General features: G+C 35.7%; 2 protein-coding genes and 1 long non-coding RNA gene across 11 annotated transcripts in view; 2 read left to right on the top strand and 1 right to left on the bottom strand.

The window, feature by feature from the left end:
- AVEN (apoptosis and caspase activation inhibitor) overlaps window positions 1–9,986 on the top strand; it is a 94,291-nt gene extending 84,305 nt beyond the window's left edge. The window contains exons 3-6 of the mRNA XM_080395896.1: window positions 5,755–5,825; window positions 6,366–6,461; window positions 7,986–8,346; window positions 9,545–9,986. Coding sequence (XP_080252022.1) covers window positions 5,755–5,825; window positions 6,366–6,461; window positions 7,986–8,346; window positions 9,545–9,663 — 647 coding nt within the window. The 3' untranslated portion in view covers window positions 9,664–9,986. The remainder of the gene's footprint in view (window positions 1–5,754; window positions 5,826–6,365; window positions 6,462–7,985; window positions 8,347–9,544) is intronic.
- A 72-nt stretch (window positions 9,987–10,058) lies between these two features.
- The window catches only part of RYR3 (ryanodine receptor 3), a 248,358-nt gene continuing 233,454 nt past the window's right edge, over window positions 10,059–24,962 (bottom strand). For all 9 annotated transcript variants that reach the window (XM_080395875.1, XM_080395881.1, XM_080395877.1 and 6 more), the window contains 12 exons: window positions 24,656–24,853; window positions 23,928–24,058; window positions 20,941–20,983; window positions 20,224–20,351; window positions 19,244–19,304; window positions 18,023–18,169; window positions 15,945–16,079; window positions 14,715–14,871; window positions 13,553–13,617; window positions 13,349–13,449; window positions 11,772–11,823; window positions 10,059–10,993 (listed from right to left, as the gene is read on the bottom strand). In XM_080395875.1, the coding sequence (XP_080252001.1) occupies window positions 10,898–10,993; window positions 11,772–11,823; window positions 13,349–13,449; window positions 13,553–13,617; window positions 14,715–14,871; window positions 15,945–16,079; window positions 18,023–18,169; window positions 19,244–19,304; window positions 20,224–20,351; window positions 20,941–20,983; window positions 23,928–24,058; window positions 24,656–24,853 (1,314 nt within the window). In that variant the 3' untranslated portion in view covers window positions 10,059–10,897. The remainder of the gene's footprint in view (window positions 10,994–11,771; window positions 11,824–13,348; window positions 13,450–13,552; window positions 13,618–14,714; window positions 14,872–15,944; window positions 16,080–18,022; window positions 18,170–19,243; window positions 19,305–20,223; window positions 20,352–20,940; window positions 20,984–23,927; window positions 24,059–24,655; window positions 24,854–24,962) is intronic.
- LOC308067289 lies at window positions 13,553–18,015 on the top strand. The gene is made up of 3 exons (XR_013929513.1): window positions 13,553–14,486; window positions 16,003–16,099; window positions 16,824–18,015. It is a non-coding gene; the product is annotated as an uncharacterized lncRNA (long non-coding RNA).

The raw sequence follows: 24,962 nt of genomic DNA, 5'->3' as shown, positions 1-24,962 counted from the left end.
AGCTTTGAAGGCTTGAAGGCATTCCAATTTCTTTTTATTTCTTAGTCACCTGGTGTTCATGCAGAAGCATGTGTACTACTGGGTTTTTTTCTTAACTCTTTGAATATAATTTCATTTGTTCTGTTTTCCTGTTTTGACTTTTGTTAACCTCTATTTTAAATAGTAAAAGTGAATTACTTTTTTTAACCATTGTGTTCTTTGGCATTTGTTGGCTTAACCCTGCTCCTCATTTGAAAAACTGGCATCTGACCTTGCTTTCAATAGGCTGCAGTTCCTCTGTATATTAAATTAGTTTTGTTCTTCCTGAGCAGACACTCTTTGTTCCAGAAGCAGCACTTGTTTCTGAAGATACTTCCTTCTTATTCCTTTGTATGTGACACATTTTAAATTCTGAGGACATCATTCAGCCTTGGTCAGATGATCCTGCTGTTTGATCAAATTCACATATTATTTTTTAAATTGTGACGAGTAGTACTGTGTAGTTGTGCCAGGGAATTAATTTAGAATGTTGTTCTTTTTTAATCTGGTTATAAATATGTGTTATAGTTTGTAGTGCTGGCTACAAATATCCTTGATGTCAATATGTTTGCACAGAGCTCAAGAACTTCTACTGGTAACAGTAGAAGAATGATATTTAAAATATTTTCTTTGAGATATGTGTTCTGCTGGTAGTTAGAATTTTTACACTAAGCTGTTGCATAAGCCTTCTGAAGTCTGTAATACACAGCTGTGCAACCTACTGGTGAGCCACAGAACCAGGGAAAAATGTAGGTTGTGCTGAAGTATTTGCAGTGAAGGCATGTTGTTTGGAAATACCTGTCGTGTTCTGGATAAAAGGTAGGCTTGGCAGTGACTTCCAATATTGCTGGTCTTAACGGTATCTGAAGGAGACTAATAGATGTCAAGTTCTTACAGGGTCTTCACCTGTTGTATTATATTCTCACATACTGAAAATTGCTATTGCTCCATCTATGCTCCTGGCAAATTGCATTACTAGCACATTGCAGCCTTAGTCATAGTGAAAGATAATAGTTACAGTGTGTACTCTACCAAAGCAGAGAAATTAAAAAAGCAGAAATAGAAATTAGTGATGGTTTTAAAACTACCATGAAGAATCTGGAAGCTCTGTGTCTTCCAGAAGTCTGTTTCTCAGTATTATATGCTACCTCATTGTGGGAAAATTATTGTATCTGGATGATTAACTGTCTATGGTATCTATAAAACTATTCATATAACACCTTTGCAGAATATACGTTTCATAGTGTTGGAAGAATATTTATTATGGATTTGTCTATATGTTATTCTCCTTTTGTAGGGGGAAAAAAAGAAAACTATTAGCTGTCCTATAAAAAGAAATCTTCAGTAGTTTTTATCCAAAGAGATTTTTATATAAAATGAGCATTGATTATAAATAGGCAATTAATATATGTAATATATTAAAAATTAGCTATATTTCTATATCATATATATAATATAAAATATCTATCTATCTATATCTAAAATATATCTCTATTTCATATATCTATATAAATATATATATATATAGCAGTATGTGGAAAAACTGTGTAACGAGAAGAGACACCTTTTAATTCCAGTGATGTTCCAAAGCACTCAGCGTGTGGTTCTTGCTCTTTCCATACCATTTTCAAAATCTTCTGGTTAGAGCACACTGTGGCAGGGATGGATGAGAGTTGTTCCTCATGCTATTTCTTCCAGTTTGAGAAAGATTCACTCACACCTAGTTTATCCCAAAAGACTGGTAAGCTTTAGTTTTCTGTTCGTGTTTCTAAGTGTAAGTTAGCTCAAAATTTGTGACTTGGTAGTTGCCCACCTTTTATTTGACCTATAGATTTCTGGCTTCTCTGGGACCTTCTACATTAAGTCTTGCACTATTAAAAGGGAAATAATATGTTGCTTATATTCCCCCTGACTCCTCAAGAGAGTTGATCAGTCTTATATGAACCGTTGATGCTGGAAAAGATTTCAAGCATCATTTATGCCTAAAGTCTGCAATTCAGATTGTTTTTCCCATGCAGAAAAGTGTTAGATTGGAGGATCTGGTTCCTTTTTTCACCTTAAAGATACCATCTGTTCCCTCCTGCATTATTGCAACCGATGAAGAAAACTGGTGGAACAGGACAGTAGCTTGTTTTAATGTTATATCATTCATAGTGATGAACCGGGGATCAATAGAGAGAGAAAGGGATCTCTTACAAGTTAAACTTGTAAAATGCCTAAAATCTAATCTGGAGATGGGTTTTCTTTGGAGAAAATATTCTCAATTTGGTAACTAAGGAAAACCTTTGACTAGTGTAGTAGATAGAGGCTGCTTTTCCAGATACTTTAAGACTCATTGTTAATTTCCCAAATGTAGCTAAGTTGTAGTTTTCTGTTGTGGTTTGTGTGGTTCAGCTGCATACTGCCATCATAAATTTATCGCATGTTATTTAGCTCACTAAGCAGACTTGTAGACAGAGGCTTGACTTCCCAAAACAAAACAAATGGGAGATGAACCCAGGTTGGAAAACCCCAAATAAGGTTTTCAAAATCATTGGTGCTTGTTTAGAAGGTAAATTCTGATTTTAAAAAAATGGGTTTAGAGTCTTATATTTGCCTTTGCAGTGCTTCTTTACAGTCATGGCAGTCTTAGAAGGATCCTGTTACTTAGTTTGCCCCCTCCCTCCACTCTGAAACTCTCTAATACTATAGAATATTTTTCTCTGTCTTCAATAATGTTTTGTGTCTTTTGTTTTGAATGAATTCGTTAAAATGAGCAAAATCATTCCACTGATGTGTCAGTTTCTCTACTGAAAACTGTTTTTCTTCCATTTTTTCAATTTTTAGACTCATAATTTCACAGATTGGAAAATATTTATTACAGACTACAAGTAGGATTTGTTTGATTCTGTTATTCAGTGAATATTTGTATGAAGAGATAATTGGGCTAATGAGACTATGAAACATGCGTTCTATTTAAATCAATTGATTTAGCTTTAAAATATATTAAAATGGTAGGAAAGCACAGTGGTTTAGATCTGCTATTCTTTCATAATAAAATTTATACAATAAAACATACTAGAGGCTTATTATGAACATTACCAAAGACAGTGTATGAGGTTTACTTGAATGCATTATTTTTAGCTACTCTGTATTGGAAGGCCAAGTCATATTTGTAAGTAACATAAAAACTATTCACATGAAGAAAAGTGGTGGGGTTTTTTTTGTGTTGGAAGGAACTCAGAGTCATTGCAAGACATTTGATTAGTATTCATGGCATAAAAGGAAGTTATTTTCAGGGTAAAGGAATTTGTGAAAAGATAATTGGTTAGACCAACATTCTCATTAACCTAATTTGCATTAAATGTGCTACTGTGAATTGTAGTTACTGCTTTTCCATTTGAAAGGCATGCTTTGTTAACTTATTTAAAGAGCCTAGTTAAACTAGAGTTTAAGTCATACCCTTTAATTCAGCAATACAATATCAAACTGAGAATTTATTATTACCAGCTTTGTGAGTGTGGAGAATCATAAACCACTCCTTAATCCCAGTGGATTTTTCTGATGAAGTAGGTTTGTTTAGCTGCTTTACATCTGGCCATTCCCAGATACTGAAAGCATTCGACTAATCACTTAGTTTAATCAATGGAGAGGAAGACACCTTTGTCAGCAGTGAGTCAACTGTAAGTGCTCAAGTTAAGTATTTGTATCTGCACGTAGTTACATAAAGACAGGATCTTATTTTTCCATACTGCTGAGCACACGTAGCTGTCATGGAACCTGGTGTTTGTGAATTATATGAACTAAACGTGTAAAATTAACTTTCGTCTTAGATATCTAAATGTTAATTTCAATGCTTAATTTTAATTATTTGCGCCTGTACCGGTGTCACATTGGTTTTTAAAACAGTAATATCTGGAGGTATTGAATGTAAACCGGAGCCGAGCTGATCAGGCAGGGTTGTGTGTCAGCCCGGTAATGCTGAATGATGTTGGATAAACCTAATGAAAACAGGGAGATGCAGAATCAAGCTGGACATGGCAATGGTCGTAAATATCTATGTAAATACTCAGCTGAGAAGGTGACTTTCTTGCTGGCATGGTTTTCAAGATGATGATGAAGGACATGCCAGGTACACAGTGTGATTAGTCTATGAGTATACACTAATGAGTACACACGTCGTGAGCATACTTGAAATGTAACGAATTAGAAATACAATTTAGATACTTTTTTTTTTTTTTTTAGGAGGGAAAAAAAAAGCCACAGGCAATAAATTTTACATTCCATCTGGGAGATGGTTAGGTTTCCCTTTTTTTTTTTATTGTTTGGCAAAGAAATATGCCAATTACTATGCCATTTTGTTGTCTATTCATTCTGTTTGCAAAACAGAAGCTGGCTGATGGTTGCACTATTGAGTAAAATTGCTGAAAGGCTGAACTCCCCTATGGTTTGGGACAGGCAGATAGCGGAAAAGAAGCCAGTTTTGGGGTCAGCACATTATATGTTTGGATTTTGTATACAGGATTAAGGTCTTGGTTTGGGAATTGTCAGAGGTATGAATGGCAGTTAGGATATTGAGAGCCAAATGCAAATTAGATGCTCAGTTGTTGGTAATGCCATTGAAAACTTCCTGTAGCACATTCATTTGCTATTAGAGGTTGGGAAAGAATGAGCCGTTGCTTCTCAACTAAGTGCTGGACTAAATACTAGTGACTTAAAGGTTATCTGCAATTCTCAGGATCAAATTTCATCTCCTTCACTCAATAATTCAACAGGTTTGGGTTTTTTCCAATAGAGCTCCTGAAACAGCTATTTGTTGTCACACTGCATGGTCTAAGAAGGTCCCACGCTCTGCATTAGCAGCATCTTTGCTTTCCGTTACTATAGACCTTTGGCCATCGTCTTGCAGCCCTAATCTTTCACGTCTCCTCTGTCACAGACCTTATAGATTTTTCTGAGTTCCTGGAATTCTTGTGGTTTTTTTGCAGTGAATAAATTTATAGGACTGTCTTTTCAGAATGCAGCATGGCACTGCAATAGAAATACTACATCTAAACCAAAATAATAACCCAAGCCCCCTGTAATAAGAGGAAGCTCCTACTGTCTTGGAGGAGTGTGGTAGAGGGTTAGAAGATCCTATATCTAAGGTTACGTATATAGCTTAATTAGCCCTATTTAAGTTTTTTTTTTTTTTTTTTTTTTTTTTAATTCAGGCCCTTATGCATATGAATTAAAGTCTGGGGTTCAGTGCCTTTTTTTGATGGCATACTAAAGTAGGGACTAGTTCAAAAGAGAGAGTTTGGAGAATTTAGCTACCAGACAAGAAGTCATCTTTACCTGGCCTGATTTTTAAGACATTTATAATCCATTTTAAGAGAGACTTGTGTGTTGATAAAAGAAGGTCTCTCAACAGCACTTTCAAAGCTGTTCATTAAAAAAATGCACTCAGTGAATACTGTACATATTCCTAGTATGTTGTCCAAATCAGACTTTTCAACGAAAATCTTGCTTGTTGATATGGCACCTAGCACCTCCTTATTCGGTTTTGATTTTGTTGTGTCTTGAGATTAAAAAAATCTTTCTATAGAACTTTGTCTTTAAAAATTTGATGTTGTGAATGCAAGCAGGATTAAAATAAAATGCAAATTTGTTGAAGATGTGATGTTTATTGATTGAATTTACTCTGTAGGGTTGGGAACTTTGGAGAGAGCTTGTTATTTTTCTAAAAATGTATTTTTTTTTCTTTCTTTTCTGTAGGAGATTCCTTTTCACAGTTCCGACTTGCTGATGAGAAAGAATGGGATAGAGAAAGCATATGCCATGAGCAGGTAACAGAATTACCATTTCAATGAGCTTGTGTGGATTATTGCCTGGCACAGAATGCCTTGGCAGTTGTGCTTTCAGCAACAAATTGCTTAAGACAATAATAACATTCTTTATTCTGTATATTTTTATTAATTTGTCCCTGGTGCTGGAGGCTTTTTCCTCCCCCCTCCCCCCAGTTAGACTAATCAAAGCAGCAGGCTAGGTTTTTAAGGAACTTTGGAAGAAAAGAACAAGGAAATCCATCCATTGAAGGCCAAATATGGGACTGTCACTTTGCTTTACTGACTTATCAAGTCAGCCTTTCTTTTTCAGCTGCATTCAAGTTTTCAAGAGAAAATAGTTTGGCTAGTTTTGTTATAGTCCTTTTACTAAACTGCTTTGTAGGTTTGTAAAGTAAAACTATGAATTCCTGTATTGTGTTAGATTGTTCTTTATGTTCCTTGAATGTGTGGAACAGGGGACTGTAATAGACTAAAGTCATTAATAGTTTACATTTATTTTTTTTTTAATACAAGTGTACTGTGTGTTGAATTATATTTCAGCTATCTGTGTTTTCTGTTGACTGCCAGTCTCTGGCCCAGGCCCTTCAGGAATTGCCTCTACATCTGAGGTTGAATGTAGCTGCTGAACTGGTGCAGGTAATGCTGAGAGTTTTCACAAGAAAATGCATATATCGTAAGTGAAACAATTATGCCAGAATGATTGCTGTAAACGTGGTCTTCAAACGTAAGTAAAATGTATTTTATAAGTAAATACATTTCTTGAGCCTGGCATGTCAAATGGCGTGTAATGCAGGATACCCCTCTATCAGACTTCTTATGCTTTATTGACTTAAAACAAAATGCTTTGATGTGCAGCACAGTAGATTTGAAGCAGGTATCGGAATGTTTGACATGGAATGCTTGCACTCATTTTGTACTTGCTTCTCTGGTTAGCAGCTGTTAAAAGCTTGCACCAAATTTTTGAAAGTGCTTTCACATTATTTTCTGTGAATTATTTTAATTGTGATTTGCTCTTCTACATAGCTATTATCAACATGCGTGCTTATTCCATGAATCAAACTTAATCTGTGTTAGAACAAGTAGAACTGTCAGTCAAACAGGTGAAGAAAATGTCATGCTCTGGTGGAAAAAAAAAGCAACAATAATAGGAAAAAATGTTTCTTCAGACTGTGAAAAATAAAATATTCATGTAAGGGCAAAAGAATGAATGAGATAAATATAAACCCAAAATTCTTACCAAAAAATCCATCTGCGCAAGCAAGGAAAAAAAAATGACCCTTCAGAAAAAGTTTTACTTCTGTTTGGAGATGTGTGAAGTGCTTCTGTGACAGACAGAAACGTGCTCTTTCTTAAGGGAGCTCAAATACGTCTGCAGATGTGGTGTCTAAGGAAATCTGCACATAAATGTTACTTTCAAATACAATTTTCTTTTTAAGAGTTCTAGTCACAATCTTTAATTTTTATCAGGGTTATAAAGCGTGTGTTAAGACATTTAATCTTTGTCTTTCCATTCTGACCAGTGATGCGGCCATCAGATACACTGCAGTGTTATTAATGCCGGGGCTTCCTGGTAAAAGCAGAATCTGTGTTTCATGATTATATAATGAATTGTCATTTCTTGCTCCAATATTTGATAATGTTTTGTAATTTGATTTAATTTTTCAAAATATACAGCTATATACTATGACTTTTGCTAAATGATTTTCAGCAACCTGTTAGTATGGTTTGTTTTTAGGACTGGAATTTTGAAGGGGAGGCCTAACATGGGATAACGTTTCTAGCCAAATTCAGTCATGCCAAAATTCAGAGTATTGATGGGATTTAATTACAGAAGAATTAAAGAAAAATAACTCTACAGGAATTATTTGTGAAACAATGGATTGTTGGAAACATTGAAACAATGGAAACTTGCTGATCTAGCATACAATCTCATACTCTGGAATAAGGGATAAAAGGAGTTTGTATTTTGTAGCTGCTTCTCTAAAGGTATCATCAAGATAACTTCAGTACACTTTTACTTCTGAATTAAATTCTACTGAAATTCACTGTACCGTCTTAAGTGATCAAATGTAGGAAGCTTGAATTACAGTCCAAATTAGATGGAATAGCAAAAGTTGAGTTAATTGTTAGAAAGACTCAGGTTCTGTTTTGTACTCTTAGGCATCAACACCTGCAGAGCTCCCACAGATGAGATCTAAAATTATTGAAGACAGCAAGAGGAGAGAGCTGCTGTTCCGACAGTCTCCGGCTCAGAGTGAGAGAGTGCTGGTCTCCCGTCCCACTGGTGGTTCTGTTGCTCCATCAGAGTCTGGAAGTAGAAATGGTCCTAGGGCAAGTGCGGCAGAACCATTTCAGAGAGCCCATCCACTGTCAAAGCAAGTGACTGACCATTTGGATGAGGAACTAGATTTTCTCCTAAATCTAGATGCTCCCGTTGGTACAGAAAACAGACCTGCGTCAGGGGCATTATCCTACAGCGTATCGACTGAGAAAGACTTGAAAATGGATTGTAAGGAAAAAGGTAAGATTTCTTTTCTCCCCAGCATGCCCTTATTTAATTTCCTTTTACTCTGTTTTGGTGACCCTTTTGAGTTCTCGTTTAGCCAGTCAACGGTACTGCTGTCATCATCTCTGTCATACTGCATTTTGTTTATCTGGGGCTGTGTTATGACCCATTTTTTTCCTTTTCAGTTTTAACTCCACACTGAACTACAGTTTCACCATTGTTAGTTCATTTTAGGAATTAAGAGAAATTCTTCTGTGGAACAGAATTTGTCTTGCAATACAGCAAAATTTTAAACAAAAAAAATATTAATGTACTGCTAGAGAATTTTAGTGAGAAGAAGGTAAAACAAACTTTTCATGTAGCATTATCAGCCCTTCGATCAGTGTGCTAACAGTGTACAGAAGAACTGTCAGCTCATTCTGGTGACTTGTTATTTTCAAACTTCACTAGCATTGATTTTAAAAAATTAAATTTAGTATGGAAACAAAACATTTCATTCAAAATTTTTCGTATTTTAGAAAAATTGGCAAACCTTTCATTTTGTTTGCATTCCTGGAAGTTATACTGCTGGCTGTTAGTTTTGATGGAGACTGTTTGCTACTCCTTCCCAGTCCACAGTGCTGTAAAAGTTTTTAACATCTCTGATTTTTTTGTGTATGATTTTCTTGCTATCATATGTTCAACCATCTTGGACTTAATTTTTATAAGACGTTACCACAAGTGATACGGTAAGCCTTGTTACTGAAGGCAATCCTGAAATGCTCTTTCATTTCATGGTATGTCATGCTTTTCACTCCAAAGAACAGTGTAAATCCCTTAAGAAAACAGTGCCATCAGAACATGGAATCTTAACATGTTGTAATAATTGTGCAGGGTGATTTGCTGTTGTGGCCTCCTGCTCCTCCTACATTAAAGCAAACTCTGCAGCAGACAGGATTGCAGGAGGGAGTTCACTTACTGTTGGATCAGGCCCTGGCCTCCTTGAATCAGGAGGAAGCCATGCTGCCCTAGTTGAGTTTATTAAGCAGCCTCTTTTGTTGTCTTTTCCCCCCCTCCAAATGTTGCTACTATTTTTGGAATACAACTCGCTATTCTTTAAGAAAGAAAGATTTTGGTTAAACAGTCATTTGTGCGTTAAAAAGCAAAACGATCAACAAAGAGCTGGTATGGAATTGTTTCCAGATTTTCAAATCTGTTCTTTTCACTTTTCTAGACCCTTTAAAACTAGATATGCCTGAAGAGAAGAGTACACCATCACAGCAAATTCAAAGTACTTCTAAAACTCTTACTGAGGAAGAGCTGGAAGAATGGCTGGACAGCATGATTTCCTGAAGCTCACATTTACTTAATGTTTGCTATATTCACTTATTCACATAAGGAGCAAGTTGAATCTTAACCTTTAGCTGTTTCACTTTGCTCAGTATGCCAAATGCCTGGTTTCCTTTGCTGGCACCTAAAATTCTGTGCAACCAAAATTCATTTAGATGTGATTGAAAATTGTCTAAGAGTAATATTCTTAAAAAGGTCTAAAATTTGTGATGAAATTAGGATTTTCTTTGCTAAAGATACAGGCTACAGCACACTAAGACAACAGTTATTTCAGCTTGTACTTGCTCTGTGTAGTCCTTAAAATAAAGCTGTGGATGACCAATGAATACATGTGGGTTTAGTCCCTCTTTTGTCATGCTCCATCTCCATATTGTAGAAAGACGACGGCAAAGGTAATATTGGTTTATAACACTTTATTGCAGTGGGGTACTTTTTATTACAAGAAGAAAAAAAAAAAAAGCATAGTCCTAGCAGTTTCTAATTGCAGGTGACCATAGAGCATTGTTATATTTTGGCCTAAGATGTAAATTGTATTCATTTTGATACAGTGTACGTCTTTGAACAGCAGTGTCTAATGAGCTGTTACTGAAGGTAGTATATAAACCAATTTCAAGTGCCATTTCATACAGAAAGACAGAAAAGCAATACAGTTAATGGATCTGTTCATCTAGAACACTAACATAAATAAAAAGTTTGCATAGCTATGTCTACAGAGGTTTTAAGGCACTTAATGTTTCAAGGTTGACAAAGTGTTCGAAAATGTTTTCTTTTTAACTGCTTAAAGCTTTTCAAGCTGTATTGTAATACATTCGCTAGCAAATACTGGGGGTGGGGAATCGGACAGCAGTTAAAAGTATTTTTTCTGAGGCTTGGCCTCTGATGTTCAAGTTCTTAAATGTCAAATGCTGTGCAATTAAGACACCTTTTAGCCCTTTCAACTGTACTGCCAAACACTAGGTTAATGATGTAGTTAAGAAGTTATAATCTCAGACCATATTTGAACTGGAAGGCTTAAATTAATGTGTCGTAGTTTTTTCTAATAAAAATTCCAACAAAAGACCTCTTTCATATGTGGTAGGTACAAAAAGCCTATGAAATAGTGTCAAATATTATGTATGTCTTGGAGTTTAAAGTCATATAGAGCAAATATAAGCTGTGAAATTACATCGTGGAAAAAAAAAGGTTTTTTGTATACTGGATTTTAACAGTTCATGAATAACTAATTTCTTTTGTGATATCAGCCAAGTTGATCCTCATACTGTTTCCGGAAGCAGTCCCCTGCAGGGAAAAAATCCCAGCATCTTTCTTGGTACATCTTCCACACAAATGATTCCTGAAAATGAGAAAGAGTATTTATTTTAACAGACACCTTGCAGTTAGTTCTCTATATAAACTTTTAACAATAGCCAGGCACTGGGCCTATTACCATGGAGTAGAACTGTGAAGACCTTGAAACTCAACAAGAACATCTGTAAAAGTATTGTTCTGCACTTTTCTTGATTCAGTACTACCGGAATTTAAGCCGTATTATAAAAAAAAAGTGTAAGTGTAAATTGATCAGTCTAGCTGATCAGAGCAAACCTGTGTATATATAATGTGTTTTAGTTTGCATGGAAAACACGGAAGTGTAAGGTACTTTTGTAGTGTTTGCATAACAGCTGCTTATTTGAGATATTAATAAATCCTATTTATTTTCTAATCTATTTACATTTAGGGCCTAACCACACTAAACATATATATATATGATATGGGTATATATATATATATATATATATATGGGTTTGGACTATAAATATAGTAGCTTAACTGTTTAATCTTCTGGGAATAAACTACAGCTCGTCTATTTCAGGGTTTAATTTCAGAGATAAGATGACTAGTAACTGACTTCTGATAGCATTCCGTGCTGGGTAGGGTAGCACACTGCTGCAGCCCACCTTCTCCCTTTTTTCTAACCCTTCCTTTCACTTGCAGAAGACTCTCAGGGAGGGTGGCATCATATCTTCTCCTTGGTGGTACATCAGTTCCACCTGGTGGTACACAGCTACAAGGCTGGAGAAGATGAAAACATTGAAAAATTATCTTAAGAAAAAAACCATTTATTTTCTACTCACCTGGCCAGTATGCTCAGTTTCATCCTTGTTAATGAGATACATTAAAAAGAACCTGAAAAAAGCACATGAAGCAGGTATTAATGCAGAAAACTTAACATGTCTGCCTAACCTTTCCTAGGCTGGGACATGTGAGGGAGATTATACCAACCAGCAAAGTAATGACATTGCTAGGCATCTAAAGTGCTTATGTTAAAGGAGAAAATTCTACCCTCCAGCACATCTCTCACGGAAGTGCTAACATATAAAATCTGTAAAGGTGGAGATATGTGCTTTAGCATTTTCTTCATTTCAGTGCTAGGAGCAATACCCAAATTAGGTATGTGTCACCTCCTATACACGTATGCTCCAACGTCTCACCTTGGTAGAAGTTACCATGGCTATGATACAAGAAGTTAAAAGCGTGGCTTTCCAAACACTCATGCCATACAGCTCCTAGGCTGAGCCTATCTATCTCAGAGAGGTGTGCTCACTCAAATGTAAAGAGCTTGAACTAATTAGGAAGGCTGTAGAGTACTAACAACTGTCTGTATGTCACACAGCTCTTGGTTAGCCACTTCTGATGCAGTGCATTTGGAATTAAACTTGGTATGTGCTCTCACGGTAAAGAAAGTAATATCTACTGACTTTGGTTAGATTGTTCACTATATGTTCTAATATTAAGGAAAGGGCCATTTTCAATTTACTGTGAATGACAGGTCCCCATATACCAGGTAAGCAGTTCAATATAGTAAGAAAATCTTGGATGTTAATGGAAATTTGCCTCACAAAGAAACGTGCATTGATTTTTGCAGTGTCACTTGCTATGCAAGGAATAATGCAGCCTCTGTTCCAGGAGGCACTACTCTTTAAATTAAAAAAAAAATAAAAAAATCCAGATGCAGTATTCCAAAGCCAGACCTCTATAATATACCACCAGTTTGGCTCCTTTGGTTCTGTTGGCACAATGCTTATATAATTATCATTGTTCTATGAGTAACTAATGCCACCAAATTAACTTTTTAAATATTCTCTTTGATCACTGCCTTGGGAGTCTGAACAATAGTCTAAACACATACAACTCCCAATTTCTTTGAGGTTTCAGAAAGATGCGCTATCATTAAAGAACTATAGGATCAGACTTGTACATTATTCATTGTAGCTTATCTTTCAGGAATCTTCCAGAAACGCCTTGTTGGTTGGTTGGAGTTTTTTTGTTTTGGGTTTTCTTTTTTCAAATTAAGGGTAATTTTCCATGGTCTCATCAATGTTAACAAGCTCCCAGAAGTCATAATCAAAACTTCCAAACTAAACCAACTTATTAAACTGTTGTTCCCTGTCATTCCACATATGTGGGTTTTCTTCCAGAGGAATAAGGAGTCAGTGTGCCTCCAGGTCTCATTCCACTAAGGCAGCTCATGTGTAAGGTAAGCACTTTAAAAATAACCAGCAGTGTGGACTAGAGGAGGGGAGACCAGAGAGGAAATTAAATATTATAGTTCTACAGAATTCTATCTTAGGATTATCAGCAATGTGTGCACCTAAATTACTCTAGAGCTGAAAGTCTCTCTATTGTAGTTCCAATAGTAAAATATACTTACAGATAGTTTGCCAAGTTGTGTTCTTGCAAAGTATGTGTTTCAAAGCCATGTGGGGTTGTGTCAAAATAGTCATTGCCAATTCCACAAATAAAACATTTGGTCTGGAAACACAAGTTATGGTTACAAATAAGCTCAAAGACACTATTGTAACTGGTAACAATCTAGATGAATAAGTAATGAAAAATGTAGTGTGCTTACTCATACCTCCATGTCTTCTCTCACTTGTTCTTGCTGGTCTCTTAATTCACCAAAAGCATCAATAATCAGACCTATTCCAAATGGAAAAGCAGCAACACTTTAGTACTAAGCAATAAGTAATGTCTGTCAGACATCCTCCACTGTCTTTGGAGTTTAGCATACTTAGGTCTAGGTTGAACAATTCAAGTCACAATCTGTCTATTTCCAGACATCTAACATTTGTTTACACTGCACTCCTAGCAATAAGAATTTCTCTTACACAGAAGTACAATCTTGAGAGTGGGGAAAGGGTTTTCCATACTTATGGTCAAGTCAAGCTTCAATAATCTCATTTCTTTTATTCCCAGGAAAGAATTTAATTTTCATTTTTCATCTGGTGGAATTCTGGTATCCCAGCTTTTGCTCAACAAGATGACGCTGCTCCCACAGCCCCTCAGACAGTTTGTGATGCTGCTTCACATTTGAAGCATTATTCCTTCACTTCCAACATACTGAAATAGAGTTGGATCATTTGGGAACTGTGACATTCATAACTTTTTCCTCAGTATTAGATTTTTTGCTTTGCTACCAGACTGCTTTAAAAAGGTGTTTTTTCCTAACAGCCTCAGGTCAGTTCATACCATGCGTCGAATACTGACAGTCCTTGAAGAGGGGTCTCCTTCTTTGTAAATCACAACTGCAAACTAATTAAAACTGCAAATCCTCTTCTAAAGAAAGGAGGAAATGGGTGTCTGGCCACGGCAACATTCTCTGTTTCCCCTTTCCAAGGGGAAAAGTCTCCATTCCCCAGCCAGCTGTGGTGGTTCCAGACTAAATGTGTAAAGAGCGTCTACAGCAAGGCTTTCCATGTTTAAATGTTCATTATAGGAAGAACAGTGATCCTGCACAAGCTGCATCATTGCTGGACAATTGTCAAAGTGTTATGAACACTGTAACCTAGGTAAGTTATGTTTCCTGTGCTTTGTCTTTGCTTAGTACTTGAGACAATACATTGTTTATGAATTAAGTATAAAATTATTACTTTCAGAATTAATTATTTTATCAGCTCAGAAGGAAGTCTTTACAGCAATACTGCTAAATTCACCTCAAACACAAGTATGGTTTAAATACATTGCAGAACATAGGTAAACTAAATTCTAGAAGTCTCTACTAAGGTAAGTGATGGTACCTTGAATAATGGCCAGTAGGATAACAATGACAAAGAAGAAAAATGTGATGTCAAAGACAATTCTGTACATTTCATAAGGGTCTCCAGCAGGATCCTCAATTTCATCTCCAATGCCACCACCAGCTCTTACACCCACATACATGTGGAACAGGTAACACTAAAAAAAAGAGGAAAATTTCAGATATATTTACCATGAATGATTCTGTCTTTATTTTGTTTTATGTGATTCTGCTCTGCTAATTCTCTTCACAAGTTATAGTAACACAGAGCACATAATGTCATTCCTCATATATCACACACACTGCACCAAAAATCTGCTATTGTCTTAAATAACATGATTACATCTTCAAGTACACTTACAGATAGGGAGTCAGCATCAGCATCACCCTACCCCCACTCCCTAGGTCTTGTAGACTAAGACCATTTGGGGGGGCATTCTTATTGTATTTATTACTGTACAACTGTATTCTACCCCTTATATGAATTCCTAAGGTTCTAGCTTGCTCTTAGTAAGCAGAGGATGAAAATCCTTGTAAAACAGTTTAGATACATTGGCAAATATTGCCATAAAATAATTAGTGACATATTCACAGTGGGTAGATCTATCTGTGTTTAAGTGGTTTCTGGATAGTTTCATCTTGCACTACTAGATGTCTGGTTTAGTATACTGTAAATTATTTATGATCTGGGAAACAGCCTGCATTCAATGCATAAGAGATCACTTTACAAAAATGTTGCTGTGTGTCATAGTTTTTGAATGTACAAATCTTCATGGAAAAATCTTCAAAAATCTGGATATTTAAGTTATGTAAGTATATTTGAAAGGAATCTTCTGCTGGAGCAATATACTACTGATGTTTCTGTATGAATCAGCTACAAAATTTGGTAAACCACCTTCAGGCACACAATGTGGGTTAAAAATAACAGAAATCTCTAAGCCGAGCCATTGTTTTAAAGTATTGCAGCAAATGATACACCACAGTATTCTGGAGAAAAATCCAGACTATATTCCTATACTGGTGTGTGTTGTCTATCTACTGTTGAGTTTAGACCACTGGAGTATGCAGAGGGAATTTCAAGACCGTTCCCATTTTTGAAATGACATATAGCAACAAGACAACAGCCATGGATTTAACAAAAATCCATCCCTCCTTGCTTATCATTTTATCTCAAGTATTCATTTGAAAATTCAGGATGAAATTTGAAGCATGCTAATGATGTTTTATTTACCGTCATCATGTCATCACATTTCATGTCTGGTTCATCTTCATCTTCACTTTTGTTGTAGAATTTGCGGAAGAAGTTGAACGCCACAACAGTGTAAAGATAAACTACTACAGCAAGGAGTCCTACAGTAAGCACAAGCTGTGTATGGAGACATGAAAGTAGGTTTCAATTTCATTCTGTCAGAAGAGATACACTATAGCTCAATGCATAGCCTTAAGTGTTGAAAAATGTATCTTATCGTACATTTTCTAACAACGAAACTACAGATAGCAGTTATGATAGCTTTGAAGTCTCCCTATTGCTCGGATCAGCATAGAGGTGTTACTTTATCCTGCTGTCATGTGAAAATCAAGGGAAAAACAGTACAAAGAAAATGAAGTTGTTTCCATCCTTATGAGCTATGTGCATACAAACTATATATCACTGAAACGATGTTTCCACTATTTAATTTAAAATTTAAACTCTAGTAACTTGAAAAACTGGATATACAGTGAAAATTAAATGATAAAAATAAACACCTTTAGTTAATTTGATAAATAATTTCAGCTCACACTTACTATGACTTAGCATAGTCTATTTTCTGTTATAAAGCTGGTTAGCAAAGCCATCGATAAAGTAAATAGAAAATTTTTTAGATAACCTAAGAGTAGGTTATTTCCAAGTCCGGCTTTTAAGCAAATAAAATCCTTAGGTGAAAAAGTTTAGCAGTTAATGAGACTAGATTATATTGTTTGTTGGAGTTGACATTGGAAGATGCAGCCCTGGAGAGGAGTTACTGAAGGCTACATATTTTTATAAGTGCAACAATTGGTATTACTCTTTTTAAAAGAAATGTAAGAGTATTAAACAATGAGCTGATTGTCAATTTATCACTTTCTGCAGATCTGTAAGGATACTTGCAAGGTGAACGTTTCAACTGAAAAATCTGCAGCTGTTTTTCAGTGTTCCTGTCTACTAGCAAGAAAAACAACAGGATTAGAAAAACTAATTTTCACTTTTTATGAATGTATGCTAAAAGCTGCAGTCTTGAGTTAAAACAGTCTTGTCAATTATGCTCAGTTTTGAGTATTAAATTTAGAAATGTCTCATAAAGAAAATGTATCAGTCATTACATTTAAATTAATATGACTTTGGTCATCCTGGAGGAAAATAAAGGGGGTGGAAAGAGAGATTTCATTTGTTTGTGCAATGATACTGAATACATTGTCATATGTACTATTTTAGAAACTTCCTTTCCTGATAAGGGAAGAAACTTCCATTGGTGGATTTCTGCTGAAAGAAAGGATTAAGCAAACACAAAGGATCTTTCAGAGTTAAGCTAGGGGGATATTCTTATGCCTTTTCTGAAACATGTGGTTTAAAGTGTGTAAGAGTGGGCTTAGAATGTGTGTTACTACATTTAAGAGGTAATGGAATGTGTATGTTTGAAATTAAAAGTTCATTTAGATTTCTTATATGTAAGTTAAAAAGCATGTTAGTGAAAAGCTTGGTTTTCTTGGTATACTAGCTAGGAACAGAGAGCCTTTAGAGATCAGAGAATTATTCCCTGCATAAGTTTCAAAAAATTAGTTTTGGAAGTAGATTTTATTAATCTGATCACTGTATGAAAAGATGACACATAAATATATTCCACAGTGCAGAATGCCCCCACCTGTAAGCATGTTCTTAATAAGCCCATTTTTACAAAGTAAGTATTGAAATCTCAGTGCCCAGATCATTATTACTGCTGTAGCTAAGGAAAGATTGTGAATTCTTATTAGTTATCACCAATCAGTTCATCATTGAGCATAGAGAAGGAGCTGGTTAGGTCATAATTCATACTTCTGTATTTTTCTAGAATTACATATTTTTCTGTTGTGTGCAAAATATTTAGCTATTGGCACTCTGTGCATATAGATTATTAGCATTTCATAGGATTTAACATGTCATAAATGTGCTTTAGAGTAACCAATGGGATCTATTCTTTAATCCAATCATGATCAAAACTGATTGCATTTCAATATGTTCTAGGCACCAAAAGATTTTTTCCCAGTACTGCTACAAAACACATTAATTTTCAAAGCTTTGCATGTAGCACTAACCTGTTTGCCGTTGTGAGTGACTGAAGACAAAATGGTTCTCAATGTCTTGAAACCCATAGCGATATCCAGCAGATGAGCAGCAAAGAAGAAGTTGTTGTAGTGCCCAAGGATAGACATAGTTGTGTACCAAGCTAAGTATAAAAATGACTGCAGAGAAAGTGAAAAGTGGCAGAATGTTAGCAGGTGTTAATGTGCATTATTGGATCCAGAATATAGCTTTGGTTTAGTCAGGTTATGAAATAAAATATCATGATCTGATTTGAATGACAATCTGAATGTAATACATGTATTTTACATGTTCAAAAGGACTATCTTAATCTGCCTCTTATTGTCACCACTGTTCATGTGTTTATTGCTTAGTTATGCTAATGAAACCTCTATCTATCTTTACATATTTAAATGCAGCCTTTAGCATATATATTATTAACATCAAAATCCCCTACCTTAAAATTGTTTTGGTTGGGGAGCTTGTTAGACAGTACTTTAAATTTTAATACTGATTCTGGAGGAGAGAAAATGCATTGCATTACTCTTGAGACACTTTACTCTGTTTAAGTCTCAGACAACATCAACCAGGACACCCAGAAAAGCTAAGGCACATAATACAGCTTATTCTTTTAACAAGCAGTGAACCTGAAGCCACTTTGACCTGAAAACCCTTATTGAAGAACAATTGCTCAGTGTGCTTTTAGTGCACAACGAATTTATACATCTTCACTTGATTCACCTTGGCCGCCTTGTTCATTTGGGAATGCATAAGAGGATGCAAAAAGAGAATTCACAAAAAAGGAATTTTAATACAAGCGTGGTCCTTTCAAAGGAGAAGGTAAAAAAGAAGAGAATTAACCAACCATATCAAACAGATGATTTGAGAATAAAAAAGGATAACTTTCTGTAGACTGTACTTGATTTCAGAAAAGGCACCTTTGGTTGAGAGATTGATTTCTACAAAATTAAATGAAGGTACCATTAACTTCCAAAATGCTGACATTGTTTTGATGGTTAGGAGGTGCATATCACCCTTTAGAATCAAAAAGAAAATTCTAACATAAATTTAAGCAATTTGCTACAGCACAAGACAGAAAAAAACCCTATTTTAAAATGGCTTTTGTAATGCAGTATTATTTGTGTATACTTGTTTAAAATAAAAGCAGATGCTGGAAGACATACAATCATGCTTGGAATAAATCAAAACACATTCTTCTAGGCTAACATACTCACGTTATCGGTGAAAACGACTCCAAGCTTCCAAATGTGGTACTTTGTATCAATGGAACTTAGCCTAGGAAATACAGAATTTTTGAAATGCATCAATGTCAAAATCAGGTATTGAATTTTGTAAGTCTAAACAACAAACTAGGTGTGGCACTTCACATTTGTTTGCTGAAGGTGGTGATATACATTAGCTGTTTATATTTTGAGTGATGGAGATGATTCATTTTTCAGAGAGTATTCATTAACTTTGAGGACCCATGCACAGTTTCTAAACCATTGAAACTGGTGGAACAATTTCAGTAGGAGTGATACTGATATATTCCAGACTTACAAAAATGAAAGCGTGCATTTAAAAGTGATAAAATGTGGAACCCAAATTGTTTGAATTAAAGAAATAGATGTCCTGGCTGGTGTACAGTGTTGCCAAAATTACCACCAGAAAAGGTAATGCCTTCTGCAAGATTCTAAATTAGCCATTAGATGGCATGCAAATGGAAATCCTTATTCTTGTGTGCCTCAGGTATCAAGGAAACCACTCTTGTAGGAGCGTAGATCATTTGGGACTTGGATACTTTCAAACTGTCATCGTCACTGATGGATTAAGTCAGGAAATCATCTCTGAATTTTTTATAGATACCTGGCACCTAGATATTTATTATACTTTTTCAGTCTTTTGGTTTGTAAACTAGCTCTGTTGTCTCACCTAAAGAACTTTTAAATGCTGCATTGATTATTGTTTAAATAAGATAGTGCCTAACTGTATCACTCGACATCAACTTGATTTTTTTTCTTGCTTTTGTAACACAAGTATGTTTTAGAACAAACAAAAAGCTTTTTAATTTTACTTCCACACTAGGAAGACTTCTCCATTTGAATTTTCCATATAGAAGAAAACATTACTACAATTTCAATATAGAAACTGGTTTTGTCTTTGACAGTGAAGTTATGCCAAAACATAATTTGTCTGTGAAGTTCAGAAGTCATACCATGATACAAGAGATGCCTCTTCTGGTTCGCTCTCTTCCACTGGACTAAAATCGAGGGCACTTTTGTCCAAACCCAACAGTTCTGCTATACGCTCTGCTCCATATAAGTCTCCATACTTGTTAATAACCTGAAAATGGAAGAAGCTTTTGTTCAGAGAAGGACCTCTGTGACATTCATTCTACTTTCAGCCAGTAGTTGTCAGAAATTTAAAAAACAACAAAACCCAACCCCCCCGAAAAAGTCTGTCACTATTAACACTACTAGAACAGTCAGAACGCCCAGGAAGCCAGGCAGGGGGAGCATAAAAAAGAAAATAGAAGCATTAAAGGCTATTATCTGAAAGCTTATGTATAATTTGCCATCATTTAAGTTGGCATGTTTTTCTTTTTTTAGGGGGATGAGGGGGCTTTGTATCCTAAAGATGACAATGACTGTAAATTAGACCTGCAGGGCTGATTGACAGCACAAAGTTATTTCGAATGCCTGAGTCTAGGAAGTAAACCACAGCCTTCTGTCTTCCTCCCTCCTCCCGCCTACACTGCAGCTGCCTGTTCACCGAGACACTTACCACAACAATGACTTCCATAAAAGAAAATTCAATTCTCAACTGTTTGTATATTCTTGTGTACAGAAATATGTATTACACGTAGATACCCAAATTAACTGAAGAACAGATTATTGCTATGACTAACATAATAGAAATATAAAAAGCCTACCTTCCGTTTTACAAATTTGTCCCAGTAATTGTTAGGGAAGGACCTACATAGGTAAGGCAAAGATATTTCAAGTTATTTAACTTGTTAGTAGAAAGAAAAAAAAACAACCCCCCAAAAAGAAAACACCATGCTCCTTGAGCACTGCAGATTCTGGTATACATTTTTATTCACTCACACACTGAACTTTGAATTATGACAACAGTTTCTTTTCATGTTATTAATCATCATTTGCTGCAATATCATCTTCCCCCCCCCCCCGCCTTTTCTTTTCACATCCACAAACATGACTGGCTACAAAAGGACAGCAGGCTAAATATTATCACATAATGACCCTAACAACTCAATAATAGCAGGGTAGTTACTGTAATATCATTCATCTCCTAAATATTGTATTGCTCCTAACCATAAAATCAATATGGACAATGATCTTCAGAGGAAAACAGGAGTCTTGTAGCATAAATAATTTCTAAGTTCACTGGATTACATTTCAAATAGAGACTGAACTCTTGGGAACGAGTGCACAGTTTGCCAAATATAATTTTTTTAAAAAAATACAATAATAATAAAATAAAATAATAATAATACCACCAGAAAATTGCAAAGATAATTCAACAAAAACAGAGGTTAGTGGTAGTCTTGTCCTCAGGTGTGTAATATTGTTGTTACTAGATCTGAAAGCCCAGAACAAGGTAAATAATTCTAAAGCTGCAAGACAGTTCCACTAAAAAGCATTTTGCATCATCTGTCTCTGAGCAGTAATCTTAAATATTGAAGAGGTCTCAGGGTATCTTTTATAGAAATTTCCCTGCTTTTCTTGAGAGTTGTGAGCAACCATGATATTTTATTAAGCAGCTGGTTTTATCCAAGGGAGATCTTAGAACAGACACTAGGAAATACATCAGCTTTGACCTGCAAGGAAAAAAAAAAAAAGTGTTCTCTCTTATCAGTGATGTTTCCCTGATCTTCAACTTGATCATAAGAAATATGGTTCTTGAACTGTCTTATAAACAGCAGTGCCCAGGAATTCCTGGTTCTGATGGTCTTACTGTATATTATATCAGTTTTGAAGAATGCCAATTAGCAGGAAACACTACAAAATTTAAGGTTTTTCTCTCCCCATTTCTTGGATGTAACATGGAGTTGAGCAAATACACAGGAAGGTAAAAAAGAAAAAGAACTGCTTGAACTACAGGACAGTATTGGTAAAATAAAGCAAGTGTTAACATCAGAAGAATGAGATTCCAGAACACTCTTCTCCTGGAATACGAGGCAAACTTTCCAACTACTATTAAGTAAGTGCTTGACATTTTTATTTTTCTGAATTGAAGTTCTGAATGAAATTACTCCAGATAAAAGCAAATAGTTCCAGTAACTCAGCTGGTACATACTGGTCCAATGCTGTGTATTATTTCTTTCCTGGATTTCTCAGACTTTTAAGCAAAGTATGTCTCTAATGTAGCCAGTTTGTGTCTATCTCTTTTACTACAAACATCTAATGGTGCTACATTTATCAGGGTACCTCTTTTGCCTTTTCAATTACTTCCCCCCACCCCTCCTCCCCACTTATAGAAAGCACTTCTGTATATAAACAGTGCTGGATATCCTCCAGCAGTGGTTATCCTGATGGTACAATACCTGCACTAAACCTCAAAAGTCAGTTCACATCAGAGGGAAGGAGCAGTCTGCTTAAATTAGCTTTAATCTTTTATTCAACCTCAGTAGATAGTGCAACATGCTGAGAACAGGCTGTACAGCATGTCATATGGGAAAAGCTAACAATGTATCTCATTAATTCATGCTTGTTTTTGCTGACCATAAACTTACTTGATATCTAGATAGCTTACTATCTGCTACGAACAGTTAAAGAAACAGGTTGGAAATCAAACAAGGTCTCCAGTTTCCCAGTTACCCTCTCTTCTAACTTCAACAAGTTGCTAGTCTGTATTTCTTACTGAAATTAAGGAAAATCCTTAGATTTCAAGCGTAGGAAAAAAAGCATTCAAGAATTTCCAATATTTTAGACATTCTAATTTCAGTGAAAATTACTAAGGGTACTATTTATAACGTACAAAAATTGAGTATCACTGATAAGATAGAAATGTGAGTATTTTGCATTGTTACTCTGATGCATTTAGTTGATTACTTTTTCTGTCTTGTTTTTATCAAATACTTATTTACACCTGCATACTAGCCACAATTACTTTGTGGCTTTGTAGTGATACCATTAGGGAAAGACAGGAATCTAAGCCTAGGCATACTAGTACCAAAACGTGATTCTAGTAGTTTTGAAAGAGTAAATTCTGAAAAATAGCCTGTAGACAAACCATTTTTTTCAAGAGAAGAGAGTTGATTTGCTGTATTTCTTAGTGTCACTCTTACAGACTGCCACAGCCTACTGATGTTTTTTTCTGTTTCTTGCCTACACTTGTGTCATTCACTCACAGAACAGCAGGTGAGTCCCCTAGAATCAGTGTATGACTCCTGCAGTTTTTGCTAATGCATACAACCTGACAGCAATTCGTGTCAGATTTACTCAAATTCTGGGATTGCTATTTTACACTGGGTTTGCTTCTCGTGTCATATACAAATTTTGTTAGGAGTAGGATAGAAAAGCAGGAGAATACTGCTATACAATATGAATGTGAAACAGTCACTGAAAAGGATGGAAGTTATCTTTCTAAAACTTTCTCAATAGTGACTAATATGTGAAATGTCTTGGAGAGAGCTTGTGAGGTAACACGCACAATCCTTGCAAAGCCTAGAAAAACAAAAAGGAGGTGGAATATACATGTTATGATCGTTTTTAGAAAATAGATTATACAGGATTTCACATTAGAATCTAATACTGTAGCATCCAACATAAGGTGAAAAATGCCTTTGTTTTAGACAAACTAGGTGGCAGGTGGGCAGGGAAGGCTCTAGATCAGTGGCTTAATGAACTATAATATTTATGAACAGTTTACATATAATCATTTAATTTTACATACGGAGTATTTATAACCAGGCGATCCCATTGTCCTTTAATATCATCTTCAGATGGCTGTTCAGTTATGTATAGTCCGTCAAATTCTAGCTTTCTAGCTACCTCCTTTTCTCTCTTGAATACAACCAGAGGGACCTATGAAAATGACCATGGACATCTTTGTCATAGTTTATATATTTTTAGAAACCATGATATCCACCTGCAGTGTTAAGTGCTCTTTATAATATATAAGACCAATCATCACACTAGCACCACCCCCAAGCAGATCAATGCCTAGCGAATGTCAGCAATGACCTCCCTGGAAGTCAAGCCCTGCCCCCTCCCTGCCCCAGTTTTTATTGCTGAGCATGACATTAAACAGTATGGAATACCCCTTTGGTCTGTTCAGGTCAGCTGTCATAGCCATGCCCCCTCCCAACGTACTCTCTGGGAGATGCAGAGTAGGCAGAGCAAAGAAAAAGCCTCCACACTTTGCAAGAACTGTTCAGCAATAACCAAAAGTGGGTGTATACCAATACTGTTTTAACCACAAATCCAAAACACACACAAAGAAGAATGTTAACTCCATCTCTGCAAGAGGAAACATGAGGAAAACATCTACATATTGAATAGTGAGAATTTGTAAGCAACTAGGTACAAATAGGTATTTCAGTATTGCCTCCAAAAATCACTCTGGGACATAGCTGATGTTCGTTAACAAGTAATAGATTAGTAATAAGATGCAGAACTTGCCTTTAGGCAATAGTATCCAATCACACAGACAAAGGAGATGATAGTATGAATAACTGCCAGTGCTCTGAGAGCAGGTGCCATGTAACCTGTGCCTTCTTCTAAAACAAAAAATACCATGCCCTCCTCCTCTTCCTCTTCATCAAAAGAGTTCCAGAGATTAGAGTCGTCTTCTGCTTCATCAAGTGGCTCTTCTGTCACCTAAGAAAATGCAAGCACATTGAAAACACACAATAAACTTAAAAGCTTTTTCTTTACTATAATGACAAATGACAAAGCCTGCTCATGGGAAGATGATACAGCATTAGCT

This window comes from Falco punctatus (assembly GCF_963210335.1).
Source record: "Falco punctatus genome assembly, chromosome: 7".
Lineage (NCBI taxonomy): Eukaryota > Metazoa > Chordata > Aves > Falconiformes > Falconidae > Falco > Falco punctatus.
This window is presented reverse-complemented; position numbering and strand designations above follow the sequence as displayed.